Source organism: Aquarana catesbeiana, linkage group LG12, assembly GCF_042186555.1.
Source record: "Aquarana catesbeiana isolate 2022-GZ linkage group LG12, ASM4218655v1, whole genome shotgun sequence".
NCBI classification, from domain to species: domain Eukaryota; kingdom Metazoa; phylum Chordata; class Amphibia; order Anura; family Ranidae; genus Aquarana; species Aquarana catesbeiana.
The window spans coordinates 1,633,318-1,650,039 of NC_133335.1; the positions used below are offsets into that span (position 1 = coordinate 1,633,318).

At 48.8% G+C, this 16,722-nt stretch overlaps 1 protein-coding gene across 3 annotated transcripts in view; it reads left to right on the forward strand.

Annotated features, from left to right (window-relative positions):
• Nucleotides 1–16,722, forward strand: part of LOC141113799 (rhomboid-related protein 3-like) — a 72,435-nt gene that overhangs the window by 14,466 nt on the left and 41,247 nt on the right. For 2 of the 3 annotated variants that reach the window (XM_073607089.1, XM_073607090.1), the window contains one exon: nucleotides 16,056–16,214. The exons of the other annotated variant lie outside the window; for it this stretch is intronic. In XM_073607089.1, the coding sequence (XP_073463190.1) occupies nucleotides 16,056–16,214 (159 nt within the window). The remainder of the gene's footprint in view (nucleotides 1–16,055; nucleotides 16,215–16,722) is intronic. 3 annotated transcript variants of the gene reach the window in all.

Consider the following 16,722-nt stretch of genomic DNA (forward strand, 5'->3'; position numbering starts at 1 on the left):
AGTTAGGTTGAAAAAAGACACAAGTGCATCTAATTCAACCAAAAAAATAAAATGAAATACAATCCCATATACACAATCCTTCACCCACAGTTGATCCAGAGGAGGGCGAAAAACCCCAGCAAAGCATGATCCAATTTGCTCCAACAGGGGAAAAAATTCCTTCCTGATCCCCCGAGAGGCAATCGGATATTCCCTGGATCACCTTTACCTATAAATGTCAGTACCCAGTTATATTATGTACGTTTAGGAAAGTATCGAGGCCTTTCTTAAAGCAATCTACTGAGCTGGCCAGAACCACCTCTGGAGGGAGTCTATTACACATTTTCACAGCTCTTACTGTGAAGAAACCTTTCCATATTTGGAGATGAAATCTTTTTTTCCTCTAGACGTAAAGAGTGCCCCCTTGTCCTCTGTGATGACCTTAAAGTGAATAACTCAACACCAAGTTCACTATATGGACCACTTATGTATTTGTACATGTTGATCATTTAATCTTTCCTTATAGCTGAGCTCCTCCATGCCTCTTATCAGTTTGGTTGCCCTTCTCTGCACTTTCTTCAGTTCCCCAATAGGAATAGCGATTCTGTGTCTGTCCTGAGAGTGAGGAGTCAGGAATGGTGATTCTGTGTCTGTCCTGAGAGTGAGGAGTCAGGAATAGTGATTCTGTGTCTGTCCTGAGAGCGAGGAGTCAGGAATAGTGATTCTGTGTCTGTCCTGAGAGTGAGGAGTCAGGAATAGTGATTCTGTGTCTGTCCTGATAGTGAGGAGTCAGGAATGGTGATTCGGGAAGCGAGGAGTCGGGAACAGTGATGTTGTGTCCATCCTGGGAGTGAGGACTCAGGAACAGTCATGTCATGCCTATCCTGAGAGTGAGGAGTTGGGAATAGTGATGTCATGTCCATCCTGAGAGTGAGAAATCAAGAATATTGATGTGTCCATCCTGAGAGTGAGGAGTCCTGAATAGTGATGTCATGCCTAGCCTGAGAGTGAGGAGTCGGGAGCAGTGATGTGTCCATCCTGAGAGTGAGGAATCGGGAGCAGTAATGTGTCCATCCTGAGAGTGAGGAGTCGGGAGCAGTGATGTGTCCATCCTGAGAGTGAGGAGTTGGGAGCAGTGATGTGTCCATCCTGAGAGTGAGGAGTCGGGAGCAGTGATGTGTCCATCCTGAGAGTGAGGAGTCGGGAGCAGTGATGTGTCCATCCTGAGAGTGAGGAGTTGGGAGCAGTAATGTGTCCATCCTGAGAGTGAGGAGTCGGGAACAGTAATGTGTCCATCCTGAGAGTGAGGAGTCGGGAACAGTAATGTGTCCATCCTGAGAGTGAGGAGTCGGGAGCAGTGATGTGTCCATCCTGAGAGTGAGGAGTCCTGAAAAGTGTTGTCATGCCTAGCCTGAGAGTGAGGAGTCGGGAGCAGTGATGTGTCCATCCTGAGAGTGAGGAGTCGGGAACGGTGATGTGTCCATCCTGAGAGTGAGGAGTCGGGAACAGTAATGTGTCCATCCTGAGAGTGAGGAGTCGGGAGCAGTGATGTGTCCATCCTGAGAGTGAGGAGTTGGGAGCAGTAATGTGTCCATCCTGAGAGTGAGGAGTCGGGAGCAGTGATGTGTCCATCCTGAGAGTGAGGAGTTGGGAACAGTAATGTGTCCATCCTGAGAGTGAGGAGTCGGGAGCAGTGATGTGTCCATCCTGAGAGTGAGGAGTCCTGAAAAGTGTTGTCATGCCTAGCCTGAGAGTGAGGAGTCGGGAACGGTGATGTGTCCATCCTGAGAGTGAGGAGTCGGGAACGGTGATGTGTCCATCCTGAGAGTGAGGAGTCGGGAACAGTAATGTGTCCATCCTGAGAGTGAGGAGTCGGGAGCAGTGATGTGTCCATCCTGAGAGTGAGGAGTTGGGAGCAGTAATGTGTCCATCCTGAGAGTGAGGAGTCGGGAGCAGTGATGTGTCTATCCTGAGAGTGAGGAGTCCTGAAAAGTGTTGTCATGCCTAGTCTGAGAGTGAGGAGTCGGGAACAGTGATGTGTCCATCCTGAGAGTGAGGAGTCTGGAGCAGTGATATGCCCATCCTGAGAGTGAGGAATCGGGAACAGTGATGTGTCCATCCTGAGAGTGAGGAACCAGGAACAGTGATGTGTCCATCCTGAGAGTGAGGAGTCGGGAATGGTGATGTGTCCATCCTGAGAGTGAGGAGTCCTGAAAAGTGTTGTCATGCCTAGCCTGAGAGTGAGGAGTCGGGAACAGTGATGTGTCCATCCTGAGAGTGAGGAGTCGGGAGCAGTGATGTGTCCATCCTGAGAGTGAGGAGTTGGGAGCAGTGATGTGTCCATCCTGAGAGTGAGGAGTTGGGAGCAGTGATGTGTCCATCCTGAGAGTGAGGAATCGGGAACAGTGATGTGTCCATCCTGAGAGTGAGGAGTCGAGAACAGTAATGTGTCTATCCTGAGAGTGAGGAGTCGAGAACAGTAATGTGTCCATCCTGAGAGTGAGGAGTCGGGAGCAGTGATGTGTCCATCCTGAGAGTGAGGAATCGGGAACAGTGATGTGTCCATCCTGAGAGTGAGGAATCGGGAACAGTGATGTGTCCATCCTGAGAGTGAGGAGTCCTGAAAAGTGTTGTCATGCCTAGCCTGAGAGTGAGGAGTCGGGAGCAGTGATGTGTCCATCCTGAGAGTGAGGAGTCGGGAATGGTGATGTGTCCATCCTGAGAGTGAGGAGTCCTGAAAATTGTTGTCATGCCTAGCCTGAGAGTGAGGAGTCGGGAACGGTGATGTGTCCATCCTGAGAGTGAGGAGTCCTGAAAAGTGTTGTCATGCCTAGCCTGAGAGTGAGGAGTCGGGAACAGTGATGTGTCCATCCTGAGAGTGAGGAGTTGAGAACAGTAATGTGTCCATCCTGAGAGTGAGGAGTCTGGAGCAGTGATGTGTCCATCCTGAGAGTGAGGAATCGGGAACAGTGATGTGTCCATCCTGAGAGTGAGGAGTCGGGAACGGTGATGTGTCCATCCTGAGAGTGAGGAGTCCTGAAAAGTGTTGTCATGCCTAGCCTGAGAGTGAGGAGTTGGGAACAGTGATGTGTCCATCCTGAGAGTGAGGAGTCGAGAACAGTAATGTGTCCATCCTGAGAGTGAGGAGTCCTGAAAAGTGTTGCCATGCCTAGCCTGAGAGTGAGGAGTCGGGAACAGTGATGTGTCCATCCTGAGAGTGAGGAGTCGAGAACAGTAATGTGTCCATCCTGAGAGTGAGGAGTCGGGAGCAGTTGATGTGTCCATCCTGAGAGTGAGGAGTCGGGAGCAGTGATGTGTCTATCCTGAGAGTGAGGAGTCGGGAGCAGTGATGTGTCCATCCTGAGAGTGAGGAGTCGGGAGCAGTGATGTGTCCATCCTGAGAGTGAGGAGTCGGGAGCAGTGATGTGTCCATCCTGAGAGTGAGGAGTCGAGAGCAGTGATGTGTCCATCCTGAGAGTGAGGAGTCGAGAGCAGTGATGTGTCCATCCTGAGAGTGAGGAGTCGGGAGCAGTGATGTGTCCATCCTGAGAGTGAGGAGTCGGGAACGGTGATGTGTCCATCCTGAGAGTGAGGAGTCGGGAACGGTGATGTGTCCATATCTTCCTTCACACACTCTTCCACCATGATATCTTCCTTCACACACTCTTCCACCATGATGTCTGAGCATCAGACACTCTTCCACCATGATGTCTGAGCATCAGACAAACATTTCATCCTCTACAAAGTCAGTGGAGTTAATCTGTGAAGGCAACATCTACATAAAACTGGAGGACTTTCCCACAACTAATAACACATAAAAGATGATTCATGAAAGATGATTTTGGTATATTTTTCTGGGAAGAAATGATAGAGTCCTCATTGTTCATGGCTGTGACAGAATCCGCTGGGCCCTCCAGGTGGGCCTTCCAGATGGGCACATCTGTGTAATAAAAATCGTATATACAGTATCTTCTCCCCGTCCTGCAGATCAGACGCGGCTAGGTGCTCTGCTGGACCGTCATTTCCTGAAGGCCGCAGTGCGTAGTTTCTTCACCCTCCAGCCTCCCGAGTTGGTGGAACTCCATTGTAGGTCAGAGATGTGCATTATAGAAAGACACATCTGAGGTTTTATATTGATCAATGTGACAGAATCTAATGGCTCATAGTGTTTGATACATTAATCATCGGCTTGTTGTGTATGGACATTCATAACAATATGGGGGGAAGGGAAGTCAGATGATTACAGATACGTTAATTATATCTACTGTCTGATCCCAGAACATTCGTCATATCCTGAAGCTGGAACCCTAACCCCCCCCCGCCGCAGGCTGTCTGCTGTGAGTAGACATGATCCTGTTATATAAATCCTCTCTACATCTGTGATCCCTCCATTCTCTGTATAGCAGACAGCATAGGAGATTGTAATCTGGGATAAATCATCCCACAACAACAGAGCTTAATATAGCTCTAAGGCCCAGTGACAGTGCAGGTTTCCTCCTCTACCAGGTAGGAGCACAGCCACAGTCATTGATTAAATCTTTCTATGGCTTTCCTGTAATAAATGCCAAGAACTGCACCCCTACAGCAAGCATGTGACCCCCCCCCCCTCCCCCAAGCTATTAAAGTGGACCTGTACGTCACTATCTTGGAGCTACAATAAAGCCTGACTCCAGCCAAATTAGAATTTTGAGGTCAGGTATGCATTTGTCTGGGACTGTCCAGGAGAGATTTGTCCTGACCTCTGGTCCTTGTGACACAAAGCAGGAGGCCAGGTTTTCACTGCAAACCCCCAGGAGGCGCTGAGAGCAATAAAAGCATTGTCATTAATGTTAACCCTTCTCACTCCACAGAGGATGGATTCTGTCTGTGTTCCTGTTGGAGATCTGTCAGGACAGGAAGCCATGTAAAATCTCCCCAAAAGGAGCCCCGAGGGCTGAAGCTCTTTCTGTCCCTGCTTTATCCGAAACATAAAGGTGAACAATGAGTAAATCTGTAGAATAAAATATCTGCTTTTCTGTTGGCCCCTCTTCATCCATGGCCATAAAGAAGCCTACCTGAGTAAACCAGGGGGCCCCCCTTGTATTACTTTTGTTTACTCTCTGCTGTCCACATCACCTATGGCCACCCTTCCTTCCTACTCCTGTCAGAGGGGATAATGACCAGAGGAGGTACCAGGAGGGAGGACGACTGGACTCGGATGTGGACCTATACCGCCAAGAGCTCTGCCAATGTGTTGGCTGTGGAGGCAGTCTATAAGCTTCTTCTTGGTTGATATTTAGTCCCTTTGAGTATTTCTCATGTGATTCCAACTCTTCCAAGTGTTTTGGAGGTTGTCAAATGGATGGCTCTTTTCAACACATTTGGTGGGATGGTCTGAAAGTGAAATGGTTCTGGATCAGGACATATCAAATGCTCTGCACGGTCACTGGAATATCGTTCTGCAAAGACCCCTATGTAGTCCTTTTGGAGAAGCTACCTACATGCCAACTACCTTAGGTTAGCGGGGTGCGTGGGGAAGGTGACCACAAACTTGGGTCAGTGCATATCTTCTTTGAATGCTCCCCACCCTTTTTCTTTTATTGCCCTTTACTGTCCTTGTTTAACTTTATTATCTTCCATTCTACTTGGCCCTTGAGTGGACCTCTGGGAGTGAAGAAGAGCCGGAGCCACTGCTTGCTACCTGATCTACTATCCCTTCCCTTCTTTCATGCTGTTCTCTATGGCTCATGGTACAAGTCAAACAAATAGGTATTCGTTTTCTGTGACGCCTTACATACCACTGCTTGCATCTACTGGCAATGTGTATTTGACTTGCTTACAGTGTTCTGCAAACTGATTGTCAATGATATATAAACTCGTATTTTTCTATAGAAATGCTTTCTTCTTCGGAAACTAATAAAATGTATTATATGAGAAAAAAATAAATAAATATATATAATTACTTACACTATATTGCCAAAAGTATTGGGACACATGAAATTTAATGACATCCCAGTCTTAGTCCGGAGGGTTCAATATTGAGTTGACTCCGCCCTTTGCAGCTATAACAGCTTCACCTCTTCTGGGAAGGCCGTCCACAAGGTTTAGGAGGGTGTCTATGGGAATGTTTGACCATTCTTCCAGAAGCCCATTTGTGAGGTCAGGTGCTGATGTTGGACGAGAAGGCCTGGCTCGCAGTCTCTGCTCAAATTCATCCCAAAGGTCTTCTATGGGGTTGAAGTCAGTACTCTGTGCAGGCCAGTCAAGTTCCTCCACCCCAAACTCGCTCATCCATGTCTTTATGGACCTTGCTTTGTGTACTGGTGGGCAGTCATGTTGGAACAGGAAGGGGCTGTCCCCAAACTGTTCCCTCAAAGTTGGGAGCGTGAAATTGTCCAAAAATGTCAGGTATGCTGACGCCTTAAGAGTTCCCTTCACTGGAATTAAGGGGCCAAGCCCAACCCCTGAAAAACAACCCCCACACCATAATCCCCCCTATAATCCCCCATCCCCCCCACACCATAATCCCCCCTTCACCAAATAATTTGGACCAGTGCACAAAGCAAGGTCCATAAAGACATGGATGAGCGAGTTTGGGGTGGAGGAACTTAACTGACCTGCACAGAGTCCTGACCTCAACCCCATAGAACACCTTTGGGATCAATTAGAGTGGAGACTGCAAGCCAGGCCTTCTCATCCAACATCAGTGCCTGACCTCACAAATGCACTTCTGGAAGAATGGTCAAACATTCCCATAGACACCCTCCTAAACCTTGTGGACAGCCTTCCCAGAAGAGTTGAAACTGTTATAGCTGCAAAGGGCGGAGCCAACGCAATATTGAACCCTCCGGACTAAGACTGTGATGTCATTAAAGTTCATGTGTGTGTGTAAAGGCAGGCGTCCCAATACTCTTGACAATATATGCTCGTCGGACAATTCGATCGTGTGTGGGCTCCAGCGGACTTTTTTTTCCCAAAAGTCCAACGGACAAAAACCCACGCTAGGGCAGCTATTGGCTACTGGCTATCAACTTCCTTATTTTAGTCCGGTCGTATGTCATCATGTACGAATCTGTCCGACTTTAGTTGATCGTGTGTAGGCAAGTCCGTTGAACCAGTCTGGTCGAAAAGTCTGCCTCTGTGTACGCGGCATAAGATGACCAATGGCTGAGTTCCTCAACATATGCCCTTTGCCATAGTGATTGGTATTTTCAGCTCTCATTGCTGAAGATGTTGCTCATATGCCTTCATGAATTGTCTTGGCAGTGACCAGCACTGGAGGGAGCAAGGAGCAGCATTCTCTCAGGCAAAGATACTTTATCCCTTCTAGAACTTTATTTATAGCTGCAAGACTGTTGGCCTTATGTTACCACTTGACTCGAGTAGAGCCGTGGCCAAAAGTTTTGAGAATGACACAAATATGATTTTTCACAAAGTCTGCATCCTCAGTTTTTGTGATGGCAATATGCATATACTCCAGAATGTTATGAAGAGCGATCAGATGAATTGCAATTAATTGCAAAGTCCCCTCTTTGCCATGAAAATGAACTTAATCCCATAAAAAACATTTCCACTGCATTTGTGAAGAAGGCCTCAGGGCACCCAAGAAAGTCCAGCGGGGAAGCCGCTCTGCATGGACGCCTGACCTAGTAGCTCTCCTCTAGCCCGCAGCTTAAAGGCCTGAAAAGGGGGATTTTCAGCTCCAATATATGGGAGGAAACAGAAGGACCAGATCCTCCAGGACCCGGGGTTCGTCCCAGCCGCCATCCGGCTCCGCTACGACCATCCGAACATACTTTAATCAGCCCTCCATGTCGGGGGACGAGCGGGACAAGATGGCGCCGTTAGCCTCCTCCTCCGCCACGAGACCGCAACAGCAGCAGCTCCCGGCGGCTCCATCTACACTCCACAAAACAGTAGAACAGACCCAGGAGATGGATGGACTGATCGGCCAGAGGACCTCAGCGGTGAGTCCCCCTCCATTTCTCCCCGCACATGAGACACCCCGGAGCACACCGCGGGATGTTTCACTAGGCCGCACTGCACCTCCCTACACACAGTGCTCAGAGGCCTTTCCGCAGCTACTGCGCTCCCTATCAGACCCCTACCTCTCTCAGGGAGCTACGATTTCACCTACCCCCTCCCTCCAACCGAGTGACTTTCCCCCGCTACCGGAGCCGGAGGGAGATTGGGGCAGCGATCGGGGACAGGGAGCCCACCACGGAAGATTTACCCCCCAGCAAGAGCACGGCCCCCCCCCCCGAGCTCCCCCCAGCCACAGAGACATGGGCGTCAGGGTGCCCTCAGACCGACGGGGCAGGGGACAGATCATACCAAATCATACGCCCAGGTGGCCTGTTCACCAAGCGGGGCCCCCTCGGACGCTCTGGCGGGGGCCCACCCCTCCCCTCCTATGCAGAGGCCTTCATGGGGAGAACGCCAAACACCCCGGATACTACACCAGCTGCAACCCCTGGACTCATACGATCCCATGCTCCCTCCAGCACTACACAGGGAATCCTCCCCTCCAAGCTACCCGCAATTTCACATGGAACACAGCCCACGCATTCAGCAGCCTATTTCCTGGCAGGACTGTATCCAAGCCATACCCACCAAGGAGGATTTCAAACTCCTCATCGAAGAAGTTAAATCCGCATGTCGGGCGGAAATCCAAATTATTCATACTAACCTCAAACATCTCTCTGAAAGGATGGAAATGGCGGAGGAGGAAATTCAAGAGTCCAAACTGGCAATTCACCGTACCCAAATACAAGGGGCAGACCACCACTTAATGCTCCGGAACATGCAACGTCACATCGAGGACCTCGACAATAGGGGGCGCCGAAACAATATCCGGATCAGAGGTCTGCCTGAATCAGAGGGTCCCGAAGACCTCCATGACACCCTGCAGCTTTTGTTTAACAACCTCCTGGGGGACCCCCCAGACAAACCTCTAGAAATGGATCGAGCACATCGGGCACTGCGCCCTAAAGGACCGGCCTCCAGACCCCGAGATGTTATCTGCAGGGTCCATTCCTTCCCCTTAAAGGAGGACATCATGCGCAAAGCACGCAACGCAAAGAAAGTGGTCTTTGAAAACACACAAATTCAGCTCTTCCCAGATCTTTCCTGGATTACCCTGCAGAAGAGAAGATTGCTCCAGCCCCTGCTTATTTTGCTCCAAGAGAAAGACATTACATATCGCTGGGGCTTTCCCTTTAGCCTCACAGCCCGCCGTCAGGGTAAATCTGCAACATTACGCTTTCCGGAGGACTTGGAAAACTTCTGTGACACCTTAGAGATCCCCATCCCTCGGATGCCTGATTGGGACCTTGTGGACTTACCAACACCACCCCCAGTGATATGGCAGAAGATCCCCTCGACTAAACGCCCCAGAGACCAGGATTCACCTCGAGGATCTACCAAATCCAAGCCTAAAAAAGGCTAATTGGCAAGACAATTACCTCTGCCCTACCCATTTTTGCTACAACCGCTCCCCCTAAGGCCCCCCTTTCAATCATTTTGTTTTCAATGTCGGGCACTTTTTTGTTATAGGAGACTAGTTAGTGTTAGTCCTGGTTGTTTCTGGCCCGCTAGGCCCCCTAGTGGTTTACCCTACTAAAGTTCCTTTTCTTATTTAGTTCAGATAGCTTAATTTCAGTTGAATTTGCATTAAAGGGTTCTCTATGCCCCCCCGGGCTGAGCCCTGGTTTGGGGCTCCGACCGGGGAGACTTACTGGAACTTTCTGGGGCTTGGGCGGTCTACACTGCTCGGGCCCACAACGGACCATTTATTCTTAATTGTGATGTTAATAATTATTCTCTTTTTCTCTTCCCTCTTTCTCTCTCTATTTCTTTCCCTACTCCCTCCCCCCACCCTCCCCTCCCCTTTGGCTTGTCGCGAGTCTGGGACGGTCATCTGGTCGAGCCTCATTCATGGATCTCTTCGCCTCCCGAACTCCGTAGGAGCGCTCCTGCAGGATAAGCTAAGTAAACCTGCCCCCACACATACCAAGAAACATGGTTAGACTCATATCACTTAACGTTCACGGGCTGAACTCAAATAAAAAAAGACATCTTACATTGAAAGAAATTAGGAGATCAGGGGCAGATGTAGCGCTGCTACAGGAAACGCATTTTAATAGGGGGGGTGCCTTCGCCTTCGCATCCAGATATTATCCTCAGGTCTTTCAAGCATTCAACCCTCATAAACGCGCGGGTGTATCGATCTTATTTAAACACGGATCCCCGTTCAAATGCTTAGAATCCTTCATTGACCCAAGGGGACATTACATAATTCTACGAGGCCAGTGGCAATCGCAGGCGATAACCATTTGCAATATCTATGCTCCTAATACACACCAAATACACTTCCTATCCAAGGTCTTTACACGCCTATTTAAGTCCCCCAACGAATGTCTGATCGTAGGAGGAGATTTCAACCTGACGCATTCAGTGGGTCTAGATTGTCATGTGATTAACCCCACAGCCCCCCAAACCCGAGCCGCCCGGGATTCCAAACTATTTAGACAATTAACCAGACGTCATGCCTTATTTGATACATGGCGAGCATTTCACCCAGGAGACAGACAATACACCTTTTTCTCGGCCCCCCACCGCATGCACTCCCGCTTAGACTATTTCTTCGTTAATAACGCCACCCTACGGATCATAAAGACAGCCCAGATTCTTCCCATTTCTTGGTCAGACCATGCCCCAATAACCTTGTCACTTGAAATGGGAGTCGCGGCGCGTAAACCCAGCAACTGGCAGTTAAACAACTTTCTTCTCCAACATGTCCCGTCTAGATCGGAACTTGAGACGACTTTGAAAAACTGCTTTTTAGACAATAACACTCCCGACATCTCCCTCACCACCCTCTGGGAGGCTCACAAGGCAGTCCTTAGGGGACGATGTATTGCGATCTCTTCAGCTATGAAGAAAAACGCGATAGCATCGAAACTCCAGATTGAAAAAGAACTCAAAACTCTAGAACTTTGCCTACAGACCTCACCATCTATATCTCTTCTTAAAAAAATAGTATGTCTCAGAACTAACCTTCGAGATCTGGCATTGGGCCAGGTGGAGAAAGCACTTCTGCGGCTAAAGCAAACCTATTATGATAAAGGCAACAAAGCCCACTCCCTCCTAGCACGCAAACTGTCCGAACGCTCCCATATGTCCACCCCCCACCAAATTAAAGATAGGATGGGCACTCTACATACACACCCTCAAGACATAGCCCGGACCTTTGGGGAATTCTACACAACCCTATATAACAATTCAGAGATCCCTCATGACCCATTGCCTCCTGACCTCAAGGAACGTATGCGACACTACCTAGAAGACAGCGGCCTTCCTAGACTTCAAAAAACGGACCTTGAGTCACTTAACGCCCCAATCACAGAGGAAGAAATAACGGCCACTATAAAAACCCTGCCCACACACAAATCCCCTGGACCAGACGGGCTCCCGTACGAGTATTACAAGACATTCCTTCCGATTCTTCTACCCTACATGTGCAGGATGTTTAATGCCTTCTTTCAGAACACTACCATCCCCACGGACATGCAGAGATCATTCCTCACGCTTATCCCCAAGCCTGACAAGGACCCCTCACTATGCGCAAGTTACAGGCCAATCGCACTTCTTAACTCCGACTTAAAAATCTTTACCAAGCTCCTTTCAATGCGATTGAACCTGATACTTCCTTCCTTAATACACAAGGACCAGGTGGGCTTTGTCCCCCTGCGTCAAGCGGGGGATAACACAAGACGAATTATTGACCTTATAGATGTGGCGAACAGGGAGGGACAGGACGCGTTGGTTCTGGGTCTTGACGCAGAAAAGGCTTTTGACCGCCTTGGTTGGCCCTTCCTTTTCGCCACACTGCGCTGCATGGGATTCCAGGGACCTTTTCTGCAGGCTATTAGACACTTATACACTAACCCTTCATCCCAAGTTAAGACCCCCTTTGCGATGTCGCCGAGTTTTCCGATTGCTAATGGAACCCGCCAGGGGTGCCCGCTATCACCGCTACTATTTGCGTTGTGTGTGGAGCCCCTGGCGGCGACCATCCGGAAAAACACGAGCATACACGGGATCCCGGTGAGAGACAGGGAATTTAAACTGGCACTGTTTGCTGACGATATCATTCTTACCCTGACTCAACCCAGGATTTCACTCCCCAACCTACACGCTGAGCTTGACCTGTACAGATCCCTATCAGGCTATAAAATAAATGCAGCTAAATCTGAAGCCTTACCAATTAACATACCAGCTCAGGAGATCCAACACCTACGACAATGCTTCCCCTACCACTGGAATGATCTATCCCTAAAATACCTGGGTGTCCAGATTACTCCCTCCTACTCTACCTTATACAGAGCCAACTATCCCCCCCTTCTAAAAAATATAAGGGACCTCCTAAGAAAATGGAAGGCTCATCATATCTCCCTTTTAGGGAGGATGGCCTCGGTTAAGATGGTTATTCTCCCAAAACTACTCTACCTATTCCAAACACTCCCCATCCCAGTCCCAACAGCAGAACTGCGGAAACTACAGGCGGATATGATACGTTATGTATGGAATTATAAGAGACATAGAATTCCACGATCGGTCCTGCTGGCGTCACGAACAGACGGCGGGTTATCCTTCCCTGACATAACCAAATACTATCAGGCAGCCCAATTGCGAGCCCTGGCCTCCTGGTTTACCCAACGCTCCTATAACAAGTGGAAAGAAATCGAAAAACTGTGGATGGCACCGGTCCATCCAAACAGTATGTTATGGAATGCGAGGGCGAAGGTAAACTCACCCCAACTTTTGGGCCCCATGCTTCATCTTAACACACTTTGACGTAGACTGTCACGAACCCACACACTATGCTCCGAGAGATCGCTCCTTACTTCTTTTCTATATAACCCTAAAATGCCTGCAGGTCTCACGCATCAGATGTCTTCCCCATGGGCAACCAGAGACCTGTTCCACTTCGGCCACCTAGTCCATCCATGCACACGCAGGCTACTCTCCTTTGCGGAGCTTCAAAAAAAATCTGGCATCCCAAAGCAGGCACTCTATGGTTACCTGCAAATCAGACACTATGCCCAATCTATCGCCCCAGACCTACAATTCTCAACCCCAACTACATTTGAGGGCCTGATACTGGAAGGCTCGACTAGACGTGGGCTAATCTCTGACATATACCAAATATTGAACTCCTACAGTCTCCCAGATCAGGGCAAGCACACATACATGCTCCGCTGGGAGAAGTATTTAGGCGAGGAGATACCTGAAAACACCTGGCGGGTGATCTGGTCCCAGGCAGCCAAAAGCTCACTTTGTACTCTGTACAAGGAGAACGCATACAAAATTCTCTTTTTCTGGTACATGACGCCTGATATACTCCGAGCCATCTACCCTTCCAGTTCAGACAGATGTTGGCGATGCTACAGAGATAGAGGGACCTTATATCATATCTATTGGTCTTGCCCTAAAATAGTCCCGTTTTGGACGGAAGTCCAATCACTATTGACTCGCTTACTGGGGGTACAGGTGCCATGGTCTCCGAAGTTATTTCTTTTTGGGGTGTCTGGGCTGAATATACCCCGCCACTCTAGGAGACTGATGGGCCATGTAATTACAGCGGCGAGATGCCTAGTCGCCTTGCGATGGAAAAAACAGACCCCTCCCACTCAAACAGATCTTTACACTAGAATAAAGGATATAGAGCTCATGGAAAAAATGACAGCCCATTTACAAGATAGACTGGAAATACATGACAAAGTCTGGGAGGACTGGCATAGGCAGGAGGACCCACCCTAGGCTGGCGGCAGAGCCCCTCTCCCCCCCTCATTCCCTCTCCTCTCTATATTCTCTTTTCTTCTCTTTTCTCTTTTCTCTATCCTTTTCCTTATTGTTGGACTATGTCCAGAACAAAATAGATACCTGTTGGTTGACGAATTTTGCGGATGAAGAATTTACTACATCTATGCTTTATCTAGATGAATATATCCTATTGCCTACTGAATACCAATCTGAATGTCTACCGATTGTACTTTGTATTGAGCAAACTATAATGCTTTTGTATTTTTATATACTTGTGTCCAATAAAAATTGTTATTTGAAAGAAAGTCCAGCGAGCGCCAGGAGCGTCTTGTACAGTTGATTCAGTTTCGGGATCGGGGCACCACCAGTGCAGAGCTTGCTCAGGAATGGCAGCACGTAGGTGTGAGGACATCGGCACGCACAGTGAGGAGAAGTCTTTTGGAGGATGGCCTGGTGTCGTGAAGGACAGCAAAGAAGCCACCTCTCTCCAGAAAAAACATCAGGGACAGACTGATATTCTGTAAAAATAAAGGGATTGGACTGCTGAGGACTGGGGGGGAAGTAATTTTCTCTGAGGAACCCCCTTCCTGATTGTTTGGGACATCCAGAAAAAACCTCCAGAGAAGAAAAATTGAGCGCTACCATCAGTCCTGTGTTATGCCAACACTAAAGCACCCTGAGACCAGTCATGTGTGGGGTTCCTTCTCAGCCAAGGGAGTGGGGGGCTCACTCACAATTTTGCCTTATTACACCGCCATGAATAAAGAATAGTACAAAAACATCCTCCGAGAGCAACTTCTCCCAAGAACAGTTTGGTGAGGAACAATGCCCTTTCCCAGCATGATAGAGCACCTTGCCATAAGGCAAAAGTGATAACTAAGTGGCTTGGGAAACAAAACATCATAACTTTGGGTCCATGGCCAGGAAACTCCACAGATCTTAATCCCATTGAAAACTTGTGGTCAAGCCTCAAGAAAAGAAACCCAGAAAAATTCTGACAAAGTTAAAGCAGAAGTTGATTGACATCATACCGGGGCGAATTGCAGAGGTCTTGAAAAAGAGGGGTCAACACTGCAAATAATGACTCTTTGCATAAACTTCATGTAATTGTCAATAAAAGCCTTTGCTAATTCTGAAATTCTATATAATATAATAATTCTATATAATTCTGTTATACTTCAGTATCCCATAGTAACATCTGACAAAAAGATCTAGAAACACTGAAGCAGCAGACTTTGTGAAATGTAATATTTGTGTCATTCTTAAATCTTTTGGCCATGGCTCCTCTTTGACCATGAGGATTCATATAGCTGGGAGCAGACCGGATGGAACTTTTCGGTATATACAGTAGAGTCTTAGGGATTTGGATGGTGCTGTAGGACGGGGGATTTCGGGGACAGGAGTGTACAGCCAAGGGAAGAGCTGAACACGGGACGGCCATGCCTTTCCCAGGCTCTTGGAGCCAGCACTGGTATTGCAGTTTCAGGTGGACCCTCACATTGAATGCAGCAGTTGAATGGCCTCGCAGCCTCCCTGCTATGGTAATGTTCCAGATTAATGACACCAGACCAGAAGTGATTGTAAACAGAGATTTGGTGTGTATTGTACTGCAGCTGCCGCCCTGCGCTCCATACACAGGGACTGTGGCCGCCTTTTGTCGCCCCACAAAGGCTCATTGTGCCCAGATTAGAGCTATTTCTCCTCTCTCCTTCCCATAAGAGGATTATGGGTCATACTGCGGCCGCGGCGTGCCCACCGCCATCTGGGATCCCCTTGTCTGGGCTCTTCACCAGGCTGGCCCAGCTGGAGTCCGGGGGGCAGACAATGATCTCTTTGTCAGGGAAATGTATGGAGATGGGGCACTTTCACAACTCTCTGTCGGCCTTATTGAGGAATGTAGAGACACAGGGGGGGTGTGCACAGTCCTCCAACCCATGGTGGCCAGATCCTTCATCCTGCCTGGCCAAGTAATTCACTCTAATCTCTCATTCCCAGTCTCTGATAAATGGGGGCATCGCAGAGTTTACCCCCCCCAGAGGGCAGATTACACCTGCTGGTGTCTGTGCAGACATACTTGTAATGTATATTGATCTGAGATATGTCCACCTGCCTGGGTCTTTGACCAGCAACTGCCCCAGCCCATCCCTGTGCATCCAGTCATCTATAATACCTCAGATCAGAGTTGGTCAGTGTTTCTATGCACAGTCAATGTGTATATACAACCCATGGGTACTTGGCATTGGCTGACTAACCCCGTCTTGTGCCCCCAGATGGAAGCAGGTAGCAGCGGCTATATCAGCACAAAGCAGTTCTGGACTCTTCTGCGGAAACATGGCGCAGAGCTGGATCCTCACAAGCTGGATGTCCTGCTGGCCCTGGCAAACCGCAACTCTGATGGCCGAATCCGCTACCGGGATGTGGTGAACCTGGTGAGTGGCTGGAGAAGGAGTGCTGCCATCTCTGCTGGGGAATGAATCCATGCATGGACTACTGTTTCATTAATGAGTTCTTCTCTAAGGCCTGTTACATAATGAGCGGTGTGAACAGTGAGCTTTGTTGAAGCTTTTACTATACCATTCAGCTTTACCATTTACCATAGCTTTACTATACCATGCCACTTTAACCAGTACCTACCCACGCTATAGCCTAAAGACGGCTACAGCAGGGGCTTATTTTGCCAGGAGGGCATCCATGGACGTCCTCCTGTGATTTCGCTGCCCGCGTATCTCTGAGGCACATGGGCGGCATGCTCTGTGATTGCTGCGTCCTTAGGACATAGCTGATCACAGGTCGGGGTAAAGAGCCTTTTACAACAGACCCTTTACCATGTGATCAGATGTGTCCGATGACAGCGGATTATGGTGTAAACACAAGCCAGTTATCGGCATTCCTTTCCTTACGCTGACAACAGAGGAGAGGAGAGCCGGTAACTGGTTG